Genomic DNA, 18,706 nt, shown 5'->3' with positions numbered 1-18,706 from the left:
TCGCCCTTTGTTAATGATGATCTATGCGTGTTTTTGCTATGTGATTATATTTTGCCTTGTCGTAGGATAGATAGTTCCCATATAGTTATTCTCATGTTTGAATAAGGCGATGTAGTTACGTATTACTTAAAAAACGTAACAGTCACTACCATCCCATATCAAGGGGTCCATATTATCAAAGCGAACTTTGTCTCTTTTCTGAGACATATACACTGTATTCAATGCTACTATATATATCTTTTTTTTTTCTTCACGCCTCTCCCCCCCCCCTATTTTTTATTTCTTCCCTCCTTTCTTCTTCTTCTTGCCCCCTTGTACCCCTGACGCCTTCTCTACCTTGACGGCGCCAGCACCACCGACTAGCTCCAGCGTCTCTTCCTCCTTGACAACGCCGCCCTGCGTGGACTCCTGGGCCCGCTTGCGGCCCTTCTTGCCCTTAGGTCTGTAGGTGCTGCGATCGCGTAGAGGTAACCACCTTTCTGGATCAGGTAGCTTGCCTTCCTCGTAGTTCTTGGGCAGCCGCTTCTTGCGCCGGCGCTTAGCGGCCGGTTTCTCTGGCTCGTGGTCTGCGGGGCGCTTTTTACTTGTGGGGGCTGCAGGTGTCTGGATCGAGGCTACGCCCGAAGCCACAAGGGCTTGAACGTCGGTGGCACCCGCCGTGAGACGCTCGATTGGTGTCAGGCTTGGCAAGTACGTCTCTATTTTGGCGAAGTCCTCGTTTGCGAAGGAGGCTACGAGGCCTGCGACTGCGATCGCGTCCTTGCTGGACTGGGCAACTAGGGCTTCGAAGGATTCGCCTGCTGAGGCGATGTCCTCACGACTAGAAGACTTGAGGAGCTCAATGCCGGCTTCGCGGAGGAGAGATGAGGCAGAATCTTTTGATTTCGAGCGCCAGTGTGTAGATGCTCTTGCTAGTTCTGTGCGGATAGAGTTTTGTCGCCCTTGCAATCGGTACAATGCTACGGTTACAGCAACAAGACCGGGTGCAAAACGCACGTCCTCGAAGTTAGGAGCTGACGCTGTTTCCAGGCGCTTAAGGAAGGCTTCAAGGAGGGTTAATGCTGGGCCGGGTTTTTTTAATTGCACGTATAGTTGGATGATAGTTAATAGAAGCCCAATATCAGTCGGACGTTTCTCAAGGAGGGGGAGAATCTGCTTGAGAGATTCTACACCGGTCTGCAGGTGGGTATGCGCTGCTGCATTAATGACTCCAAGGCGTGCGATTTCTACGGAGCTTGTAGGGGATGGGCTCTGTAGGATTAATTTCGAGGTAGAAGACTCGATACCGTCGAACTTCTGTGTCTGCAGATCTATGGCATATTCATTTTGCTTCAATGTAGATGTCTGGTAGGCAAAGAGCTTATCATTACCAGACAGCTTTGTAGCCGACTGGAAGAGGCGTTGTGTAAGGAAAGGGTTTCTTCCTGCAGCGCCGATGGCGATCTCGTTGTTCTGTGCAACTGCCCTTGTTGGTGCTTCCGGGATCCTACCGGAAGTCAGAATATGGACGCGAATTAGCGTGGATAGCTTTACTCACTCAGATAACACGATAGATCTATGTAGAGCCGCTGCCTCTGTTTCTTTGCCTAATCTCGCGAGAACGTAGGCATGCTGCACCATAATAGGTAGCAGCTCGGCCTTCTTCTCGTCCGCAGATAGGTCTTCGCTCGCTTCGCATAGATCCTGCGCCCGCTTAAGGAAAACAGATGCGCGGTTGAAATCGCCCCTTGCAATACAAGTACACGCAGCATTGTACGCTGTTTCAAAAGCTTCGAGATGGTCACGCGAGGGTTGTCTCTCTTGCTCCCTTAATAGATAACCAAGTCCATTCCACTCCAGCTGAGCGTTTGTAGCGAGAAGGTTAATATTCAAGTCGTTTTCTTCACCAGCTAGACCTCCCGATCCTGTTAATAGATGGTGGTAGGCATCGGCGGCATCGGGGAATTTCTCGGCGCGATAGGCTATCTGAGCGGCGAGATGGCGGAAAGGACGAGAGGACTTAGAGGATGAAGAAGCTATTTCAAGTGTTTTTGCGGCGTCATCAAGCTGACCAGACTTGTAGAGAGCGTACGACTTCTCAAAAACATATTCCTTCTCTAATTCGTCTCCGCCTTCGGCTATGGCTCGGAGGGCATCTTCGAAGCGATCCAGCTTTAAGAGAGCAATGATACGGGTCTTATGAGCTTCGGTATCCTTTTTAGAGGCTTTGATAGCTGCATTGGCGGCTTTCAGGATTTCATCATGGTCTTGAATGGTCGAGGCCCGCAAGAGTGAAGTGAGGTTAGCAGCGGCACTCGCCATGGCCAAAGAAGAATCTGCCGTAGCAAGCCTCTAGATTATAAGGTCGCAAACGGTAATCTAAGAGCTACAATGGTGTGTAGTCATTGATAATTACCTATTGTTACCTATGCGCAGCGATATACGTTGTGGTATACGGTATACGTATAATGTAAGTGGGATGTAGTTGGATATGTTGAAGTCTGGATATGCAGTGGGGTTCAAACGCGGGTACGTCAAGCGTCTATCTCAGATACAGGTACTTGTACTCTATACGTTAAATTTGGTGAATGAGTACTTGGGTAGCTTCTTTAGGTACTTTTCACCCAACATTGAACCTGCCCACTTCCTCCTTCGTCCAGCTTACATGGCCTCAACTATAATTTGTGGGATGGAAAATATACACGCTAGGGTATTTATCTTATCTTATCAAGAAATGACTTATCAAAACCTCCAAGCCTTCAACCTTCAAACCAAGCAGCCAAGGCCTCTTCCGATTTCTTGGTAAATGTCCAAGACTTCCCTTTTTAACGAGTATCCATAAGCGCTATAAACGATATGGATATTTTAACATGCCTACCTACTAGTTGTATGATGTGCAACTCTCGTCTCGCTCTAAGAAACACGCCTAAATGAGGCATAGATATAATTTCTCTTTACCTTTTATAATCTTCACCCACATAAATTTTTTGAAAACAGCTCATGCATGCGGACGTATTACCTTGCAATTGGTTGTAACTTGACTTACTAGGCCTCTGTTTGCCCTAGCTCTAATGCCGATGATGGCGATGAGTTATGGATCGCTTCAAGCGGCCGTTGAGACGAATGTTCCACTGATCTTATTTCGAACTTATGGACGTAGTGGTATCAGGCGGCAGCACAAGGCTTCAAAATCCGACTAAGCGAATATTGACTCTTTTCCTCATAGTAGATGACGACGATGTCATCCTCTCTTCGATGCCGCAATGAGACAGGGCGGTCAACTCAAAAGTAGCGCATGGGCACTGGGATACGCAATCGTATTGTCACCTTCGTGCAGATAGGAACCACAGTGATGCAATCCGAGGAGTAGATCTCACAAATATCTGCGGCACGCGACTCCGAGCTGGTTTGAGGATTGGGATTGGAAGGTGAAATGGTAGCTTATCAAAGGTATCCAGGAGAGCTGAGAGTTTGTCCAACACTTCATTCATTCCCCATTGGGCCCTGTTGGTATCAGAGGTTTGTCTGCTCGAGGTGAGGTGAGCAAGATAAATAAATATACCCAAGAAAGACGAAACGCTGGAGGGTAACCCTTGTCGAGCGGGAATATCTACGGCGTGGGGGGAGCGCGTATCATTGTATGTACGGTATGTATGCGCAGATTGTAAGGTTGCTTACAGCTCGATGCATCCAAGCATTGAAGCATCCAAGAATCCAGATATCCAGATATGCGCAATAATACACACATATATGTATCTTCATATGTACGTTCGATTATGATATGCCTACCTTGTTGGCCCCCCGTTCACCCCTTTCATCCCCCTTTTATATATAACCTACTATGGTAGGTACCTATAGGTATAGTATAGCACTCACGTATCATATCTACTTACTTGTTCGGTCTACAAATATCCATGGCTCAAGTACCGTATTCCAATTTTAAACTTGATCTACCGCCCGCATACATACAATCAACGGATTGAGACATTATTACGCAACAGATTCGACGGATTAGTCTATTTATTGCACCATCCCGTCATCCCTCATTGTACCGAGATTCCATGGCCTTTGTGGGGCTCCGATAGTACGAAGCCTTTAGTACGAAGTCTGTAACTCCGTACATTCTCATAATACAATTATTATCCAATCATAACCACTTATAACCCTCGTTTAATCACCTTAAGCACGTAATGTATGTATTACCACTTGTACAACGTGGGCCCCAACGTTGATAACCGACCTTTAATATTTTGTTGCTTGCTACATGCTGCTTGCTGACATCGTCTTGTGGTATTGCAGTATTGCAGTTTATTGCGGTCTTGGTATATCTCCCGAATCTCGCTCACCCTCTTACTTGGAGGCTCGCAGGGTGACGGTCGCTTGGGTAAGATACCCGCTAGTTTTGGTCATCGAGTCCGTCTGTTGCGCAGATTTGATGCATCTGATGCACGCCATAAACGCAAGCAACACAAGACTAGGCGGACGGGGCATTCCGTATTGGACCGGTCCTTTTGTATCTACACGTCTGCACCCATAGGCATTTCAATCTGTAGATCGACCCAAAGTGAAGATAAAACCCTTACATGGTGGCCTACATGGTAGTTTAAATGGTAGCATGTGGACATATAGTATACACACGACGAAGGGTATAATAGACACGTCTTATAAGTCGGTAGAAGGACTAGCCTGATTACGTACTCACCGGTCAGTTTCATCATTTTTCACTTATATGGTTAGATAGTCAAGCACTATGCCTAAAGTATACGCTGGCCTGTGACGGCCGAGGCCACTTATACGTACTATACACTAGTAAGACAGCATCAAGACGTTGTAGACATGGGTTGCGGTTGCATTTGGATATACTATGGTACCACCTACATAGTAGTATGTAGTGTATGTATATACATATATACATACATGTAAGTATCTAGAAAAAGAGTGTGGGGGGACAGCCCTGAGTGGGAACAGTGGGAACAACCGGACCAATAGCCGATATCCAAGACGTTCTCGCCCTCCCGTCTTCTCCTTATCGGTTTAGAGAAGGAACCCCCACACACGAGATGTCACAAGAGATAGTCTCCACTGGCCCCGTTCTCTCTCTAAACCTAAACAAGGCCCTGCGGCAAATCCATGTGGCATTGTGGCTTTTACATGCTTCCTTTTCCACCCTTCTACCCTTCCACCTGCAGTAAAACGCTGAAGCACCAACGAACTTGGCCGGCAGGGATAATAATCAGAAAAATCTCTGATAATTGATTAAAGTTGCAGTAAGGAACTGCGGGCCATTTTATATTTTACTTTATATTTTATATCTTGAATGCTGTCTAAAGGCGGAATCCCCCCCTCCCCCCCCCCTTTCGCTGCACATGTCAAATCTCACAACGTCTCCGTACCTAAGTACTACATACATAGTAGGTTAGTATACTTACATACACCTACCCTATATAGGTTGGAAAGGTAGGCGGTAGGCGGGTAGGCCATTGTACCTACCTAGGATGTGGTGTCGCCTTCCCGGTCGCAATAGAGTAATGCATTCTCCTCCCTCCTTCCAATCCCTCGCTCTCTTCTCTCGTTCCTCTCTAACCTATCTAACCTAGTCACTCTACCCACATTATCCCAGACTCTCTCCCTAGCCCACTCCTAAGCCTAACCTACTACATACATATGCTCCCCCAGATCTTCTCCCGCAAAAAATACTCAATACACTACTTACATCTTCCGATTCGGGCCTATTCAAAACTTCGCAAGTTGGCAAAGACCTGATCATCGTGAGCAATTCTGTATTCATGACAGACTCCTAATAACAACTGCCCGCGGTTGGGCCACCACCCCCATCCATCGTCCATCTGATATACTAGCAATAATTATTATTATAACAAGTGGTGGAAAAAAGAATCAGGACTGGCGATCCGAACTGTGCCGGGTTCTCGCAATCCTTGCGCGGTATCTGATAACTCGGACCCCTTCTAGCCTATCGGTTTATCTGCAGCGGATCCCACTCGAACACATCCGTCCACGCATTTTGTACACTCGTCCCCAAAAGTACTCTTTCTGTCTCTTTCTTGCGTCAACGTCTTTTTATCCATTAGGCACATCATCTTCCCTGGTGATCCAATACATATCTTGTACTTGTTATCTGCTGTCAGCCAGTACGTCTGTGTTTTGCTGCGGCGTCTTTCGTCTTTTTGTTACACCCTAGGAACATACCTACATCGGCCTCCACTAGTCACTGGCCGGTTCCTGGCCTCGAGCGCCGTGGGTAGTTTGATAACGGACTGTGGGACCCGGTCTCATTCATCAGCATACCACCAAGTCATATCCTTATTATATCACCTTAGGATTCCTCCTACTTCCCTTCTCAACACCCCATTATCTTCCGATTTAGGAAAGCAAAAACACGGGTTTCCCACGGTCGTGAGCAAACCCATTCCTACCAGCCGGGAATCTGGTGTATGGATATTTCAAGTCGTTCCATGGACCAAGTAAACCCCGCCGTCTCGCTCCTGTACTTCGCGTGTTGCGTCCGATAACATTAACTAACCTCGGGGTGTGTGCTCTTTCGTTCGTGCACAACATAACGCTGGGTACCCGTACTTGGGTGGCCTCAAGGCGAGGCCTCGTATTCTGAAGGCGTCCTCCGGTCCAGGATTGGATTTGTTGCTTTGTAGCTGAAATAAAGGACCATGTCTGAACCTTCTTCGCAATCACCGCGGGTGGAACCTGTGGCTTCTAATCAACTTATCGATGAGAACAAACTTCCCAGCGGACAGTGCCGGTATATTCTATTGAACCCGGAAATCAAGGGGCAGCGTTGTGCCTGTGTCGGCTTCACCATTAACCGGACTCTCCCCGGCGTCACCTGCGACTGTGGTCACCTCTCGTGTTACCACATCCAGTCTGCCGAACCACCCCAGAATAAAAATGAAGTTGACATACTTCGCCGGCGTATCAAATTACTTGAGGACCAGCTTGACCGAGAGAACGAGGGAGGGCTTGGCGGTGCGTTAGGCAGTGTGGTTCGGCGTCTAGGGGACTTGGAGGAACAGGTTGAGAAGAACAGAGATGAGACCAGTCAAGAGATGAAAGGCTGCTATAAAAACGTTGACCGTATGTGGCAATCAGTCACCCAGCTCGAAAAGCGGCAAACAGGATACGAAGACCGTCTCCTTATGTTTGACGAACGGTTGGACGGCCATGATGACACTCTACATGGCTTAGGCGATAGGCTGATGGAGTTTGACGAAGCATCCATGGTCCTTGAAGACCGCGTAGATGCATTAGAGGAACAGGACTGCCAACGAATCCCATTCCGTAGGCGTCGACGAAGATCTACATCAGGCTCGGAAGACTCAGTGGACTTCAAAGTAGCACGCCGGACCCGCCCGTTGGATAACCGTGATATAGCGCGATCCACCTCAACTTCAGTCTCAGGCTCTCGCCGCGGGTCTGCCGATAGCCCAGTAGAGGTGACAGGCTCCTGGACCGTGCACATATCGCTTCTCCCGACAGCCTCACAGCCGTTCCCTTTTGAGAAGGACACAAATGCGTACAAGCGGTGTCTATCTCGTGGACTTCACCAAATGATCGCAGTCGGAGGGACAGATGGCGAGTCCTTCGCTAAAGCCGTGTCCAAGGCGTTTGGACGACTCCTCCGAGGTAGAGAGTGGGTTCCGCTGCAGGCCCGGCTCTGTGACGCTGCGACATTACAGGGACTTCCGATGCTCAAGCCCCTAGACCCAGATTTAATTGGTGGGAGCTATGATCTCGATTTTCTACGCAAATATTGCGCCGTTTGCTTGCCAAATGGTAAGGTAGAGTCCATGTATATTGCAATGCAGTCGGATACCTTCTCGTGGCATTTCCTAAGGCGATCGCCGTGCTATCTAGATGGTCTTGAAGAATGCTGGGCCTACGATCCGCTACTTGACCCAAACGATAACTTCGAAGATTTCAACGGCGAGGTGGAAGATGGGAGGTCGGCAGGGGAGATTGTACCACCTCTACCATCTTTAAAAAGGACAGCATCAGAGATGTCTCGGACACCGAGCATGGGCTCAATGTCGGCAAATGAAGTAAACGACAGTTCGCGGCAAAAATTGCCACGAACGTGTATGCAAACACCTATGGAAGTTCGTAGACAGGGTGTGGAGACGGTTTAGACTTGAGGGTTGGATATACCATATAGAAGCACGACGATGTGCATATAGACATGGGAGGGCGTTTCTCTTTTTCCCCTTTCCCTAGGATACGGGGCGCAAACAGACGACAGGAAAGGGATACTAATGGATTCCTACAAGTTTGATTATTCTCACATACTTCGCCCCTATTCGCCTATTCGCCTACAAGCAACTGAAGGAAGCATATATGGTCTAGGCTGATGAATGTCCTCTATCATTCTGATGGGATAGTTTGTATATCCACAAGACGGATATGAAAGAGAATGGTGATGATGATGACGATGAATATTTTATGAGACAGACAGAGGACATCATGGTCTAGTAGAAAGTTTCAAGCAACAGCAAATTGGGAGTCTCAACTATCTACAATTTTTTAAATAGTAAGTGTAAGACAGAGGTACGATTTATACAACCGGACAGAGCGGGATGTCAACAAGCAGCGGTCAAGATTGTCGACAGGAAGGGGAAAGAAGAAAGTGAAAGAAAAGTCCAGTGGCTCAACCGGTATGGCCCAAGCCACACAAAACCGGACAGCCTGCTTAGTCTTACACCGGCTTACATATACAGTGCTAGTCAACACGTTGTATGCACAGATATGTATTCAATAATTTGGAATGTATAAGCGAGTCTTGGAGATTTATTTGGAGTTGAAGAAGAAAGTGAGGGGAGGTAATACTCATCATTCGTTATATTATTAAATTTCAGTTTCTCCAACTCATCTCATATACTTCATATATCTGAAATCCGAAATGTTACGTGTAGGCGGTGATCCAGCTAAACACATAATTACTACCTATGTATAAACCAATGTGCCTAACCTTATAAATGAGACACATGAGACATGGATGTGCGACAAGCAGACAAGAAGACAAAGAGCAAATACAAAGGTACCAGGGGTAATAGAGAAAAGACCCACCTGAATGTGGGGGTTAGTCAGTGTCTAAACTGGTTAAGGTACCTACATGTAAGTACTAAGCTACCTTCTTCAAAGCTTCAATTCAACTTCATCACAACCTTATTATATTAGATACTTGAACAGGTATTTCCCTTTGCATATGCTACGCATCAACATACCTCCTTCTTATCTCCCTCTCCATATTATATCTATTTCATTCAACAATTCGAAGCTTTAGTCCGCAATAGTCACTTAATTGCATGCAATATCCAGTATCCATTAGTCACGATCGCATCACACCAATATACCCACCAGCTAATATAAAAAAAATTATAGTTAGAAGTTCCTAGGTGTTTCCTCAGCTTGTTTTGATCACTCCTTCTTTTCGGCGCGCCTTACACATTTGGATTCAACGATTCCACTTGATCAGTTTCCTTACAACTCAGCCCCTGCTATCAAAAACGCGCCTTGGCAGGTAGATACTAGACACGATGGACACTATGGATCTCGACATGGAGATGGATGTGGATGTTGACCTCGTTCCTGACGAGCCTATAATTCCCGAACCAGAGTTTGAAGACGCGCCTGTATGCTCAACTACCACAACCTACGCTAGGCGAGACGAGATAAGATGCTAACAAATGTCTTTCTAGGGCAATCGCTCACCCGGGGAAATAGTAGACGACGATACTCCTATACCTGCCAAAGTCTATATCAGAGGCCTCGATGTCATGAATCCCGAAGAGGTCAAGACTTATGTAGCCGAATACTTCCCAGAGGAACCAATAGAGAGAATAGAGTGGATAGATGATTCCTCGGCCAACCTGTTATTTAGTTCCGAATCAGCTGCCTCGAGCGCGCTCGGCTCCTTAGCAGCCCAAGACATATATGATGTTTCTCAACTTCCTTTACGACAACTCTTATCCGCCAAGCCCTTCTCAAAGAGGCCAGAGGTTATGTTACAAGTCCGGTTAGCTGTCGCATCCGATAAGAAGCAAGTTGGCGCTGCTTCAAGGAGCCGCTTCTATCTCCTAAACCCCGAATATGACCCAGAAGAACGGCGGCGGCGCAATGAGGCCCGGAGGTATCGCGACCGGGATGGTGATGGATATAACCGTAGGCGAACAAGGGAAGCCCGAAACCGGGAGTCTGAGGAACAATTCGACGTAAACCTATATGACGATGATGAAGCCGCCTTATCTCGTCGCGCGTCGTACTCACGACCTCAGCGCAGGCGGTCATATACACCAAACACGAGCGAAGAGGGATATGGGAGGGATTCGTATCGTCCTGACAATCGCGGCAAAGAGCTATTTCCTGGCAGCTCAAGCGGTCAGAACGAGTCTCGACGGAGGCGGTCAGCTTCACCCCGCGGTCGAGATAGCGACCAGGCAATGGACGACATTGCGAGTGACGGGTTGGCAGCGCGAAATCGGGACAAAGCACGTGCAATCAAGAGCCGCATGTCGCGTAGCAATAGGGCTAGAGAGCTTTTCCCGGGCAAGTCAGGGGAGGGATCCGGGCGACTCGGGGATGAAATAGAAGATACGACTACTTTACTAGCCAAGGGGATCATGCTACCTCTGATGGACGAGAGAAACGATACACGAACAACGTCAGGGCGTAGGCTCGAGGATAGGATTACCGTTCCGGGGAAGAGTAAACTGGCAGACAGGATTACAACTGTAGAGGAGGTTAGGGACTCTGGGTTCAATATTCGTGGAACAGCAAGCCAGAGGAGCGCCAACCAGGGGTTTGCAATTAAGGGCAGTGCGGGCAAGTCAGCGAAGGAGCTATTCCCCGAAAAACTAGGGGCCAATTCCGGAAAAGAACTCTTCACTGATAGACTTGAAGGAAGATCAAGACAGCGGCAGAGAGCAGGAGACTTATTTGACTGATAGACGCACGTATGTGATATAGATTTAAGGATGGGCACTATGGTGATGGGCGTATATGAGAAAAGCGTTGAACATGTAATATGGTTACATAGTATCATTCGGCGAATGCATTAAGAGGATAGTAGTCTGATATTTTAGAATCCGCATATGTTGCCTCCTTTAATGGTATGCATGCATAGATACCTCGGATACCTCATATACCTCATATACATGGATACACGTATATGTTAATATGTACTTGCCCTTCCGGCGCGTCATAAGTACATACCTACATATATGATGGGAAGTCACGTAGTTGCTAGGAATGGTTGATTGTCACTGTCAACTGTGACTTCCTCCAATTGAAGAAACAAATCTAACAAGTCTAGCCAACCAAAGCGTCAAAAGTTTGTTCCCTTTCTAGCCAATTCACTTTATCCCTTTTGCATCGTTCCCGAGCACCCGCATGTTGTTCTCTATATATTCCTGTTTACCCCAGAGCTACACCCAACTCATCGTATCATAACATATAAATTAATTCAGTACCCCTTAGTCAATCCTTATCCTTTAGGTTTCATATGTCATATTGAACCTAGAACCACTTTTGCAACATGGCCGACTTCAGCTGGCTTCGGCTCGGGCAGCGTTCTCGTACTCCTAGCATCCCCCGGACGCCAACATCCCCTGAACGAGCACCGAGACGGGCCGCCAGCAACTTGAGTCTAACCAGCCACTCTTCTCGCGAGTTATTGACCGGTAGCAGTAGTGCTAGTTTGTTTATCCGTGAACAAGATAAGATATGGTATAACCCCTCTCTGGACCAGATGGTCGAGGCGCTCCAGGTCGTTCTCATGACCCAGAGGGCACTACGACCCATCCCTATCGAGTACAACTCGTATATCCTACACCTAATCGAAGGATTCGCCAATGCCCAGGAGAGGATTCAGACCATCGATGCTGCTTACACTGAATCTAGGCACTCGCTCGAGCATCACCTAGAGCATTTCAAGTCTGTAGCCGACGAATGGCTAGAACGCGAGAGTCAGTATAAAGCCGAGATCAAACGGCTTGAAGTACTACTGTCGAGAACGTCGAGCGATGGTCTAGAGGCAGTGACGCTGGCTAGGACGAATAGTGTCGTTGATAGGAATGGTCCTCAGGCTAAGCAATTCGTCTCTAAATTGAAACGCCTCAGCACGCAAACCATGGAAGGTAAGTACACCCACCTGCTATCCACCTAGCACCTTTCTTCTCGACAAGGGTATCTTACATATACATTTGCAGATGCGTCTCTTGACGTACCTGGAGACATGGACAAATACGGAACCAAGCCTGTACCCAAAGTACTCGACAGTAATAGCGACTTCCTCATGAGCGAGAGGATACGGCGACATGATACTGTCATAAATGCCAGTATGACTCACCCTAAAGGTAGGCGTCGACTCTATGAGACAGCAGTGACCCCAGGAGCGAGCGAAGATTCGTCTGGGCCAGAGAAAAAACCAGTGGAACCCATAGTTTCTACCGGTCAAATAATACCAAAGCCACTGTTCTCGGATGATGTATCCGATGCGTCTGAGATAGACAGCAGAACAGGAACAGGGATAAAACCGTCTGGGTGGCGTAGAAAGCAGGCCAGGCGGCAGATATTGGAAAACTTACTAGACTGTGAGGAACCTCTTATTAGCAGCAGCGATGACGCCTCTTTACGCCTGGAGAACGTTCGCCGGCATCTAAGTGGCTGTAGGCTCGATGAGGCGCCAAAAGACATAGGCTTCCACCTGAACGAAAGACGCCTACGATGCCTATCCGGGTTCTCGTTTATGCCTGGTGACGATGTATCTCCTGTTCTCACAAGCGGCGGCTCTGGCAATAAACATCTAGCAGGGGCTCCTCCTATGATAAATCAGGATATAAATACTGAGCTATGGAAACCCAGACTTAAAGACATGAAAGAGAACTCGACCGAGGACATAAGCGAAGGACCGGTGGGTGACTTGTCTAGCCCCCCGGAGTCTTGGGAAGACCGGTGGTCATCAGCCGCGGGAAATATCTGCTCACAAGATTCTTGTACGGGCAGTCTAGACACAGTAATTCAAGCAGCTACAGGGAGCCCGTCGGTGGCTGCTTACTTCGATTCTTCAAGGGTACCAATAGCACTACCAACATCACTCGATAGCGACAGCGTCCGGAGTCCTAGCTCAGCATTTGAGTTAACCAGTAGGCATACAAACCTCTCGCCAACGCCGGGGGGTGAAGACAGTGAGTATAGCAAGGCAACAGGCACACTGACTAAGGGCGCGGACAAGACCGGGAATCAATATGATAATAATGTATGAGGCGTTGAGTAGTGTATCACGAATACATGTAGAAAGGATGGAGTAGGTAACGTTTATGCAGTGGTTCTTGGACGATGGATTTAGTTTTTGAGGGATCCATCTGTTCACGATAGCTATCGAGCTTGTGCTCACAAGATTCTAGGCTGATCCTATACAAGCGAAGAAAAGGCTCGATCTATAAGTAGTCCAGGTGTTTTACACATGTAATTTCATACAGGCCCTCCCGCAATCCTACAGTGTGTACCTTATTAGATGCCTTCCATGACTAATCACTAGCATAAACTACATGGGCTTCTTATGTGTGTCAGGTTTGAAGTCTCTGTACAAGATTTCGGCCGAAAAGCTAGAGAGCCGACGAGCAAGAAGGAATGATAATGCACTGTATGTATATCATCAGTATGGAGGTCATGGGGGAGTATGGGGACATGTGGAAAGTAGATCTTAGATCTTCAGGGTCAAAAGGGATCCGAGCACGTGTATTATTGGACGGAGTAGCTTCCGAAGATGATGTGTTGTATGTGCAGGGACAGGGACGGCACAGATATAGAGATACAGACTTTGAACGATGCAAAGATTGTCAACGTCGACCGGTTTTTCCCGAACTTTGTGCTTTAGTATGGTTGTTAGTGTTTGATTTGTGTTATGCTGTATGTATGTACGGGTTTAAGCTTATTTTTAAGCGTTGGAGTTTATTATAAAGATTTAACTAATGACTTATAAAGTTTTTTTTAGTCCTTCCATAGATACAAATTGAACTTTAATATCACTAATAACAAGCTAACAAATATTTTTTTTTTTAATTTTTTTTTTTTGCTTTTTTCGGGGTTCAAATTCGAGTATGTGTCCGTACTCAAACGCCTCACGTTTCCCCGGTCGTTTGGAAAACTAACTATGATGATGATAAATGATGACGATGCCTGTAGGCGTTCCCGGTGAAATGTGCCAAGGATTGGTTTAGGTTACGGATGTAAAAGTAAGCATGGACATGGGGGGCATGGGTATGTATGGATATGCGTTAGACGGGGATACGTAAACTTGGGGTTCGGTTCTCGATAACCGAGCATGCTGACCCAGATCTCCGGGCCTGTGTACCCTGCGGAGATCGGAGAAAGCGAGTACCTATTTATTATTTCCATTATTTTATTCTAATTTTTAGATGTCATCTAGGTAGTCCCTCCAATTTGCGTATTATTGTTTGTTATTCTTATTATCATGGTTTAGTAATTAGTCTCTTCAGCGGATTCTCTCTTGTCTCGGAACGGTATGTCCGTACGGAGCTAGGTTAACGTGCTTCTTGGGCAAGAGAGAGCGAGCGAGCGGTAACCTGTAGGTCAGGCCGTAATATCACAAATCTAATATGTACATCGCACCCCCGGTGGCATGATACGTAGGACAATCTCTAGCGTGCGGATCTTGCATCTCATCGGCGACCTAGGAGTATTTATGGTAAGGTGCATATACATATACATGTATATTTGACTATATGTACCTATAGAGTTAAGTATATATAATTTATAGATAGTAGCAATAATAATATAATAATAACATAAATATAATATATGGTATATATATATATATACCTAAGTACCGATAGCAGCACCGCGGATCATGCCCAGTTGCTAATTTATCTAAACCACGCACGCATGGTTGTCTCGTCACGTACGTACGATAGATGATCTGTACGAGGTCATGTATGCATGCAGTAAACCGAATTTATAATAATAATAAAAATTAAGAATATTAAATATTAAATAAGAAAAGATCCCTGCGCCAACTCGCCAGTACCAGGCTGCCGGTAACACTCCCTTTCAACAGTCAAACGGTCGGGATTCCACTGAGCCGGGAGGTAACCGAAGAAAGATGCACAAACACAAAGGATCTTTCCGCAATCCGCAATCCATAATCCATAATCCCTATTATTGAATAGATAGTGCCACCTATTTCATCCCCATGTCCTTGTCGCGCGGTTAATTTGCGGTGTACATACATTGTCTATTCGATTGTCCAGCACCCCGTGACACGGAGCTCATCCCGGGTATGTGAGTTTAAACTTGCCTCGCCTTCTCTTGCCTTTGAGAAGATTTATTAAGAAAAAAAAAAAAAAAAAGAGAGAGAGAGATGAACTTGACCCTCGATCTTCCCGCTCTGGAACTAAAGCTGGAGCGGTCTGCAAGGGAGCGGTTGGCCGCATGGAGCTTATCATATCATACGTGTATAATACACCACGCATATACATATCTTAGGTGCATACATATATACACACGTACACGTAGATATAGCCTTATATGTGCGCAGGAAAACATGTAGGTCCTTATTGTCCGTGCCCATATTCAATTTATCGCACAAGAATCGACCAGAAGCAGGATCAGGGGCGTACATATATATTCTTCCGCCGTTAAAAAAAAAAGCCCCTTAATAAATATAAATATATTTCTCTCACGGCCCCCCCCCCAGGGGCGTGTGGCGGCCGTTGCCCGCCAAGTAGATGATGTGCCGACAAACGCTAACGACGAGTGTTCAATGGGGTGGTAATGGACGCGTGGGTAAGGTACAGAAACAACAATGTATTGGCGAACGATATTGTTGTATAAGGTGTTGGTAAAGTGTGCTTGTGTTTGATAATGCAAGGGCATTTCGTGAATACTCGGAACATGTATGTGGCTGAATAAGACACCCGCGAGTATACCACGCTCAATATACGTGTAGACATACATACCTACCGCATCCCGAATCCTGATCGTAGCTTTTCCATTCTTTTCTTTTTCCCATCATTACAACGCTTGATACCAGCCCCATCCCATCCCAACCTCTGCGTTCAAATCCTGCTCATGCTACACCAAAAGCCAACAATAGATAACGTAGCAAAGCGCTGCAGCGTATGCAGCAGGATCAGAGATCTGCACCACCCGGACTAGACAAGGGTGTGTGTGTATGTGTGTGTGTGTGTGTGTGTGTGTGTGTGTGTTCCCTCCCTTCCTTTCTATACCGGCTCGTTCGGCAACGTTCATATTATCATCCTTGGTCTACCAATATCTACTCTTTCCTTGTAACACTTTCCCCAGCGGGTACTCTTGAATAGGGGTAAACCCTGAAACCGTTCTATAACGTCCACTTCGCTGTTGATCTCGGAGAGACATCAAGATGGAACAATAACTTCCATTGTTGGAACCACAGCGGCCTCTTATTTTCTAGACTTGGTGCGTCCCACAACATCTTTGAGTCCTGTCGGCCTCTTTCTACTTGCTGACCAAGAAGATTAGAGACCACGCCATATTCGGTCGCCGTTGAAGAATAATCTTGCTTCTCGCAAAGGGGGGACGTTCCACTTAGTCCATCATATCCAGCCGTCGGTACCCTGTTAGTCTTATTCACACAACTCTAAGTTGCATTCGTTTATCCTGTATTAGTTCTAAGCTAGATTTATCAAAGGATTTGAATTGAGAGAAAGCATGAAGCGTTCTCCTGTTTCTTCATTCGTATGTCAAGCTCATACATCGAGCGCCAACACATTCCAAGTAGTCTCCAGCATTCCCTACTCCATCAATCGGGTAGATACTCAGCTCTCGAAATAAATTACAATATACAAGAAAACATATTTGAATCCCATCGCCTCCCAACTACAAATATGCCAACTATTTTGGTAACGGGGGGTCTTCGTCGATTTGCATCGGCAACTATATATCCTTAAATACCAACACGAAATAAACACCAAGCAGTTTATTTTTCTTGTTTTCCAATGCAACAGTTTCTTGATTATTCCCTTTGGGGGGCTTTTCTTCGTAGTTCTTAAATCCAACGACCCTTTGATAGATCCTTATATAGGTACTTAATGAGTCAGGAATTTTAAATCCATCCTAGGGTCCACAGCGCAGCGCTTGTCTCCTAACCGTGATGACGGGGATCGACGCCCTAAGTGTGGAGACCTGCGTTGTAATAATGGAGATCGGCGCTGTAGGTATGGTGATACGTGCTGTGAGGATGGAGATCCCGATCCCGAATTACGTCGTTCCGGGCATCGCGCCGGATGACGTGGCGGTGTATCAGGTGCCGTGCGCGGTCGACGATGTAAGTCATAACTTCCCGGGAAGCATTCATTAATATGCGGTAGCTGTACCCGGCTTAGACGAACAACCTCCCTTGCTAGCTGTGGACCGTGACTGGGATTCAGTGCTTGAATGTCATGCGACGGTGAGGACGAACCCCGAACCTGTAATGGAGGCAGCACATGGGGAGGCTCTTGGGAGTGGCTATAAGCGTGTGTATCGCGATACGGCAAGCTATGATCCGGCTTCCACGGAAAAGGAGCAGGTGACTCTGAAACCTCAATAGGGGATATTGGAGACGCAGAAGGCGATGGGAGCCCCGAGAACTCCGAGTAGTTTCCCCACGAACTAGCACGGCGACTTTGGTAGTTATATGGTGAAGTTGAACCGTATATAGATGGATCGACAGAACGATAAGCAGGAGGATAGGGAGAAGTAGAGACTGGACGCGATAGGCTAGTGGCTTCATTTATAAGTCCATGTTGTCCATAGTCATGGTGCCTATTATGCATATGGTGCCCGTAGAGTGAGCAGCCGGAGTGTGAGCGGAGGTGACGTGGGTCATGGTATTGGTATGATGCTGGAGCCTGCGGTGCTTCCGGCGTAGACCCGTCGTGAGTATTTTGGCCCTGAACCTTGGCGTAGTGGCTTTCAGTTGCTCTACGCATCAGACGCTGTCGACGGTTCATACTGCCATTCCACCAATTCTTGACCGCATTGTCGCTTCGGTTGTTGAGAGCTCTGGCAATCTCAGCCCAACGTTTCCCCTTGGAGCGGACCAAATCCTCTATTAAAATCCCCTCTTCAGGTGTGATAGGGCTGTGGTTGAGACCGGGTTTCAGGTTCTGATGATAGCGCTCCCTACATTGCTTTGGCGACCTTGTTTGAACGCGCTGTGCAATTTTAACCCAGTTCAAGGCACCTTGTTGCTCGACGATCTCCTTCAGTATCTCATCTTCGCGATTAGTCCAAGGGCCACGTCTCGACATCGTGAAGGTATTGTTTAGCGATAGATATGTGTAATAATAATAAAAGCAATATCAGAGCGAGGGATAGGAAGAACAAGGTCGTGATGTGACAGACCAGGTCCAGATAAATATATGTACGATATAGAGCGAGGATATCCAAGTAAAAGTGATAACCAAGTTGCAAGGGGATTTGCCATCGATCTCAGCTATATATAGTCAAGTTTACGACAGAACTAATGTGATAGTTAAGCCCGGTCAACCTTTTTCAATGGTTTTGGCCGTCCAAGCGGCCTGAGAGCTTCAAACTCTAGTTCTTTATTTATAGTCATAGATTCCGTGGATATTTAGGTTCCGTCTACTCGTATAGGCAGCTTACATGGTCGAATTATCGAAGTAGTTTTGAGTTGTTGAGAAGCTCGTTTAGACTA

General features: G+C 46.8%; 5 protein-coding genes across 5 annotated transcripts; 3 read left to right on the top strand and 2 right to left on the bottom strand.

The window, feature by feature from the left end:
* Nucleotides 1-276: 276 nt before the first annotated feature.
* GL218_01882 (Signal recognition particle subunit SRP72) lies at nucleotides 277-2,301 on the bottom strand (the record flags this gene model as incomplete). Its single annotated transcript, XM_033578367.1, has 2 exons — nucleotides 277-1,486; nucleotides 1,538-2,301. 2 exons carry the CDS (start codon nucleotides 2,299-2,301, stop codon nucleotides 277-279), a joined length of 1,974 nt encoding a protein of 657 aa, XP_033439436.1.
* Nucleotides 2,302-6,662: 4,361 nt separating this feature from the next.
* GL218_01881 (uncharacterized protein) lies at nucleotides 6,663-8,138 on the top strand (the record flags this gene model as incomplete). The annotated part of the gene is made up of 1 exon (XM_033578366.1): nucleotides 6,663-8,138. One exon carries the CDS (start codon nucleotides 6,663-6,665, stop codon nucleotides 8,136-8,138), a length of 1,476 nt encoding a protein of 491 aa, XP_033437919.1.
* Nucleotides 8,139-9,542: 1,404 nt separating this feature from the next.
* GL218_01880 (uncharacterized protein) lies at nucleotides 9,543-10,949 on the top strand (the record flags this gene model as incomplete). The annotated part of the gene is made up of 2 exons (XM_033578365.1): nucleotides 9,543-9,638; nucleotides 9,705-10,949. 2 exons carry the CDS (start codon nucleotides 9,543-9,545, stop codon nucleotides 10,947-10,949), a joined length of 1,341 nt encoding a protein of 446 aa, XP_033438512.1.
* A 590-nt stretch (nucleotides 10,950-11,539) lies between these two features.
* GL218_01879 (uncharacterized protein) lies at nucleotides 11,540-12,169 on the top strand (the record flags this gene model as incomplete). The annotated part of the gene is made up of 1 exon (XM_033578364.1): nucleotides 11,540-12,169. One exon carries the CDS (start codon nucleotides 11,540-11,542, stop codon nucleotides 12,167-12,169), a length of 630 nt encoding a protein of 209 aa, XP_033438567.1.
* A 5,007-nt stretch (nucleotides 12,170-17,176) lies between these two features.
* Nucleotides 17,177-18,299, bottom strand: GL218_01878 (Myb-like DNA-binding protein myb-1; the record flags this gene model as incomplete). The annotated part of the gene is made up of 2 exons (XM_033578363.1): nucleotides 17,177-17,343; nucleotides 17,468-18,299. 2 exons carry the CDS (start codon nucleotides 18,297-18,299, stop codon nucleotides 17,177-17,179), a joined length of 999 nt encoding a protein of 332 aa, XP_033438566.1.
* Nucleotides 18,300-18,706: the final 407 nt, after the last annotated feature.

This window comes from Daldinia childiae (assembly GCF_008694065.1).
Source record: "Daldinia childiae strain JS-1345 chromosome Unknown Scaffold2, whole genome shotgun sequence".
NCBI classification, from domain to species: Eukaryota; Fungi; Ascomycota; class Sordariomycetes; order Xylariales; family Hypoxylaceae; genus Daldinia; species Daldinia childiae.
Note: the sequence above shows the minus strand (reverse complement) of the source record. Positions and strands in the feature narration are given on the sequence as shown.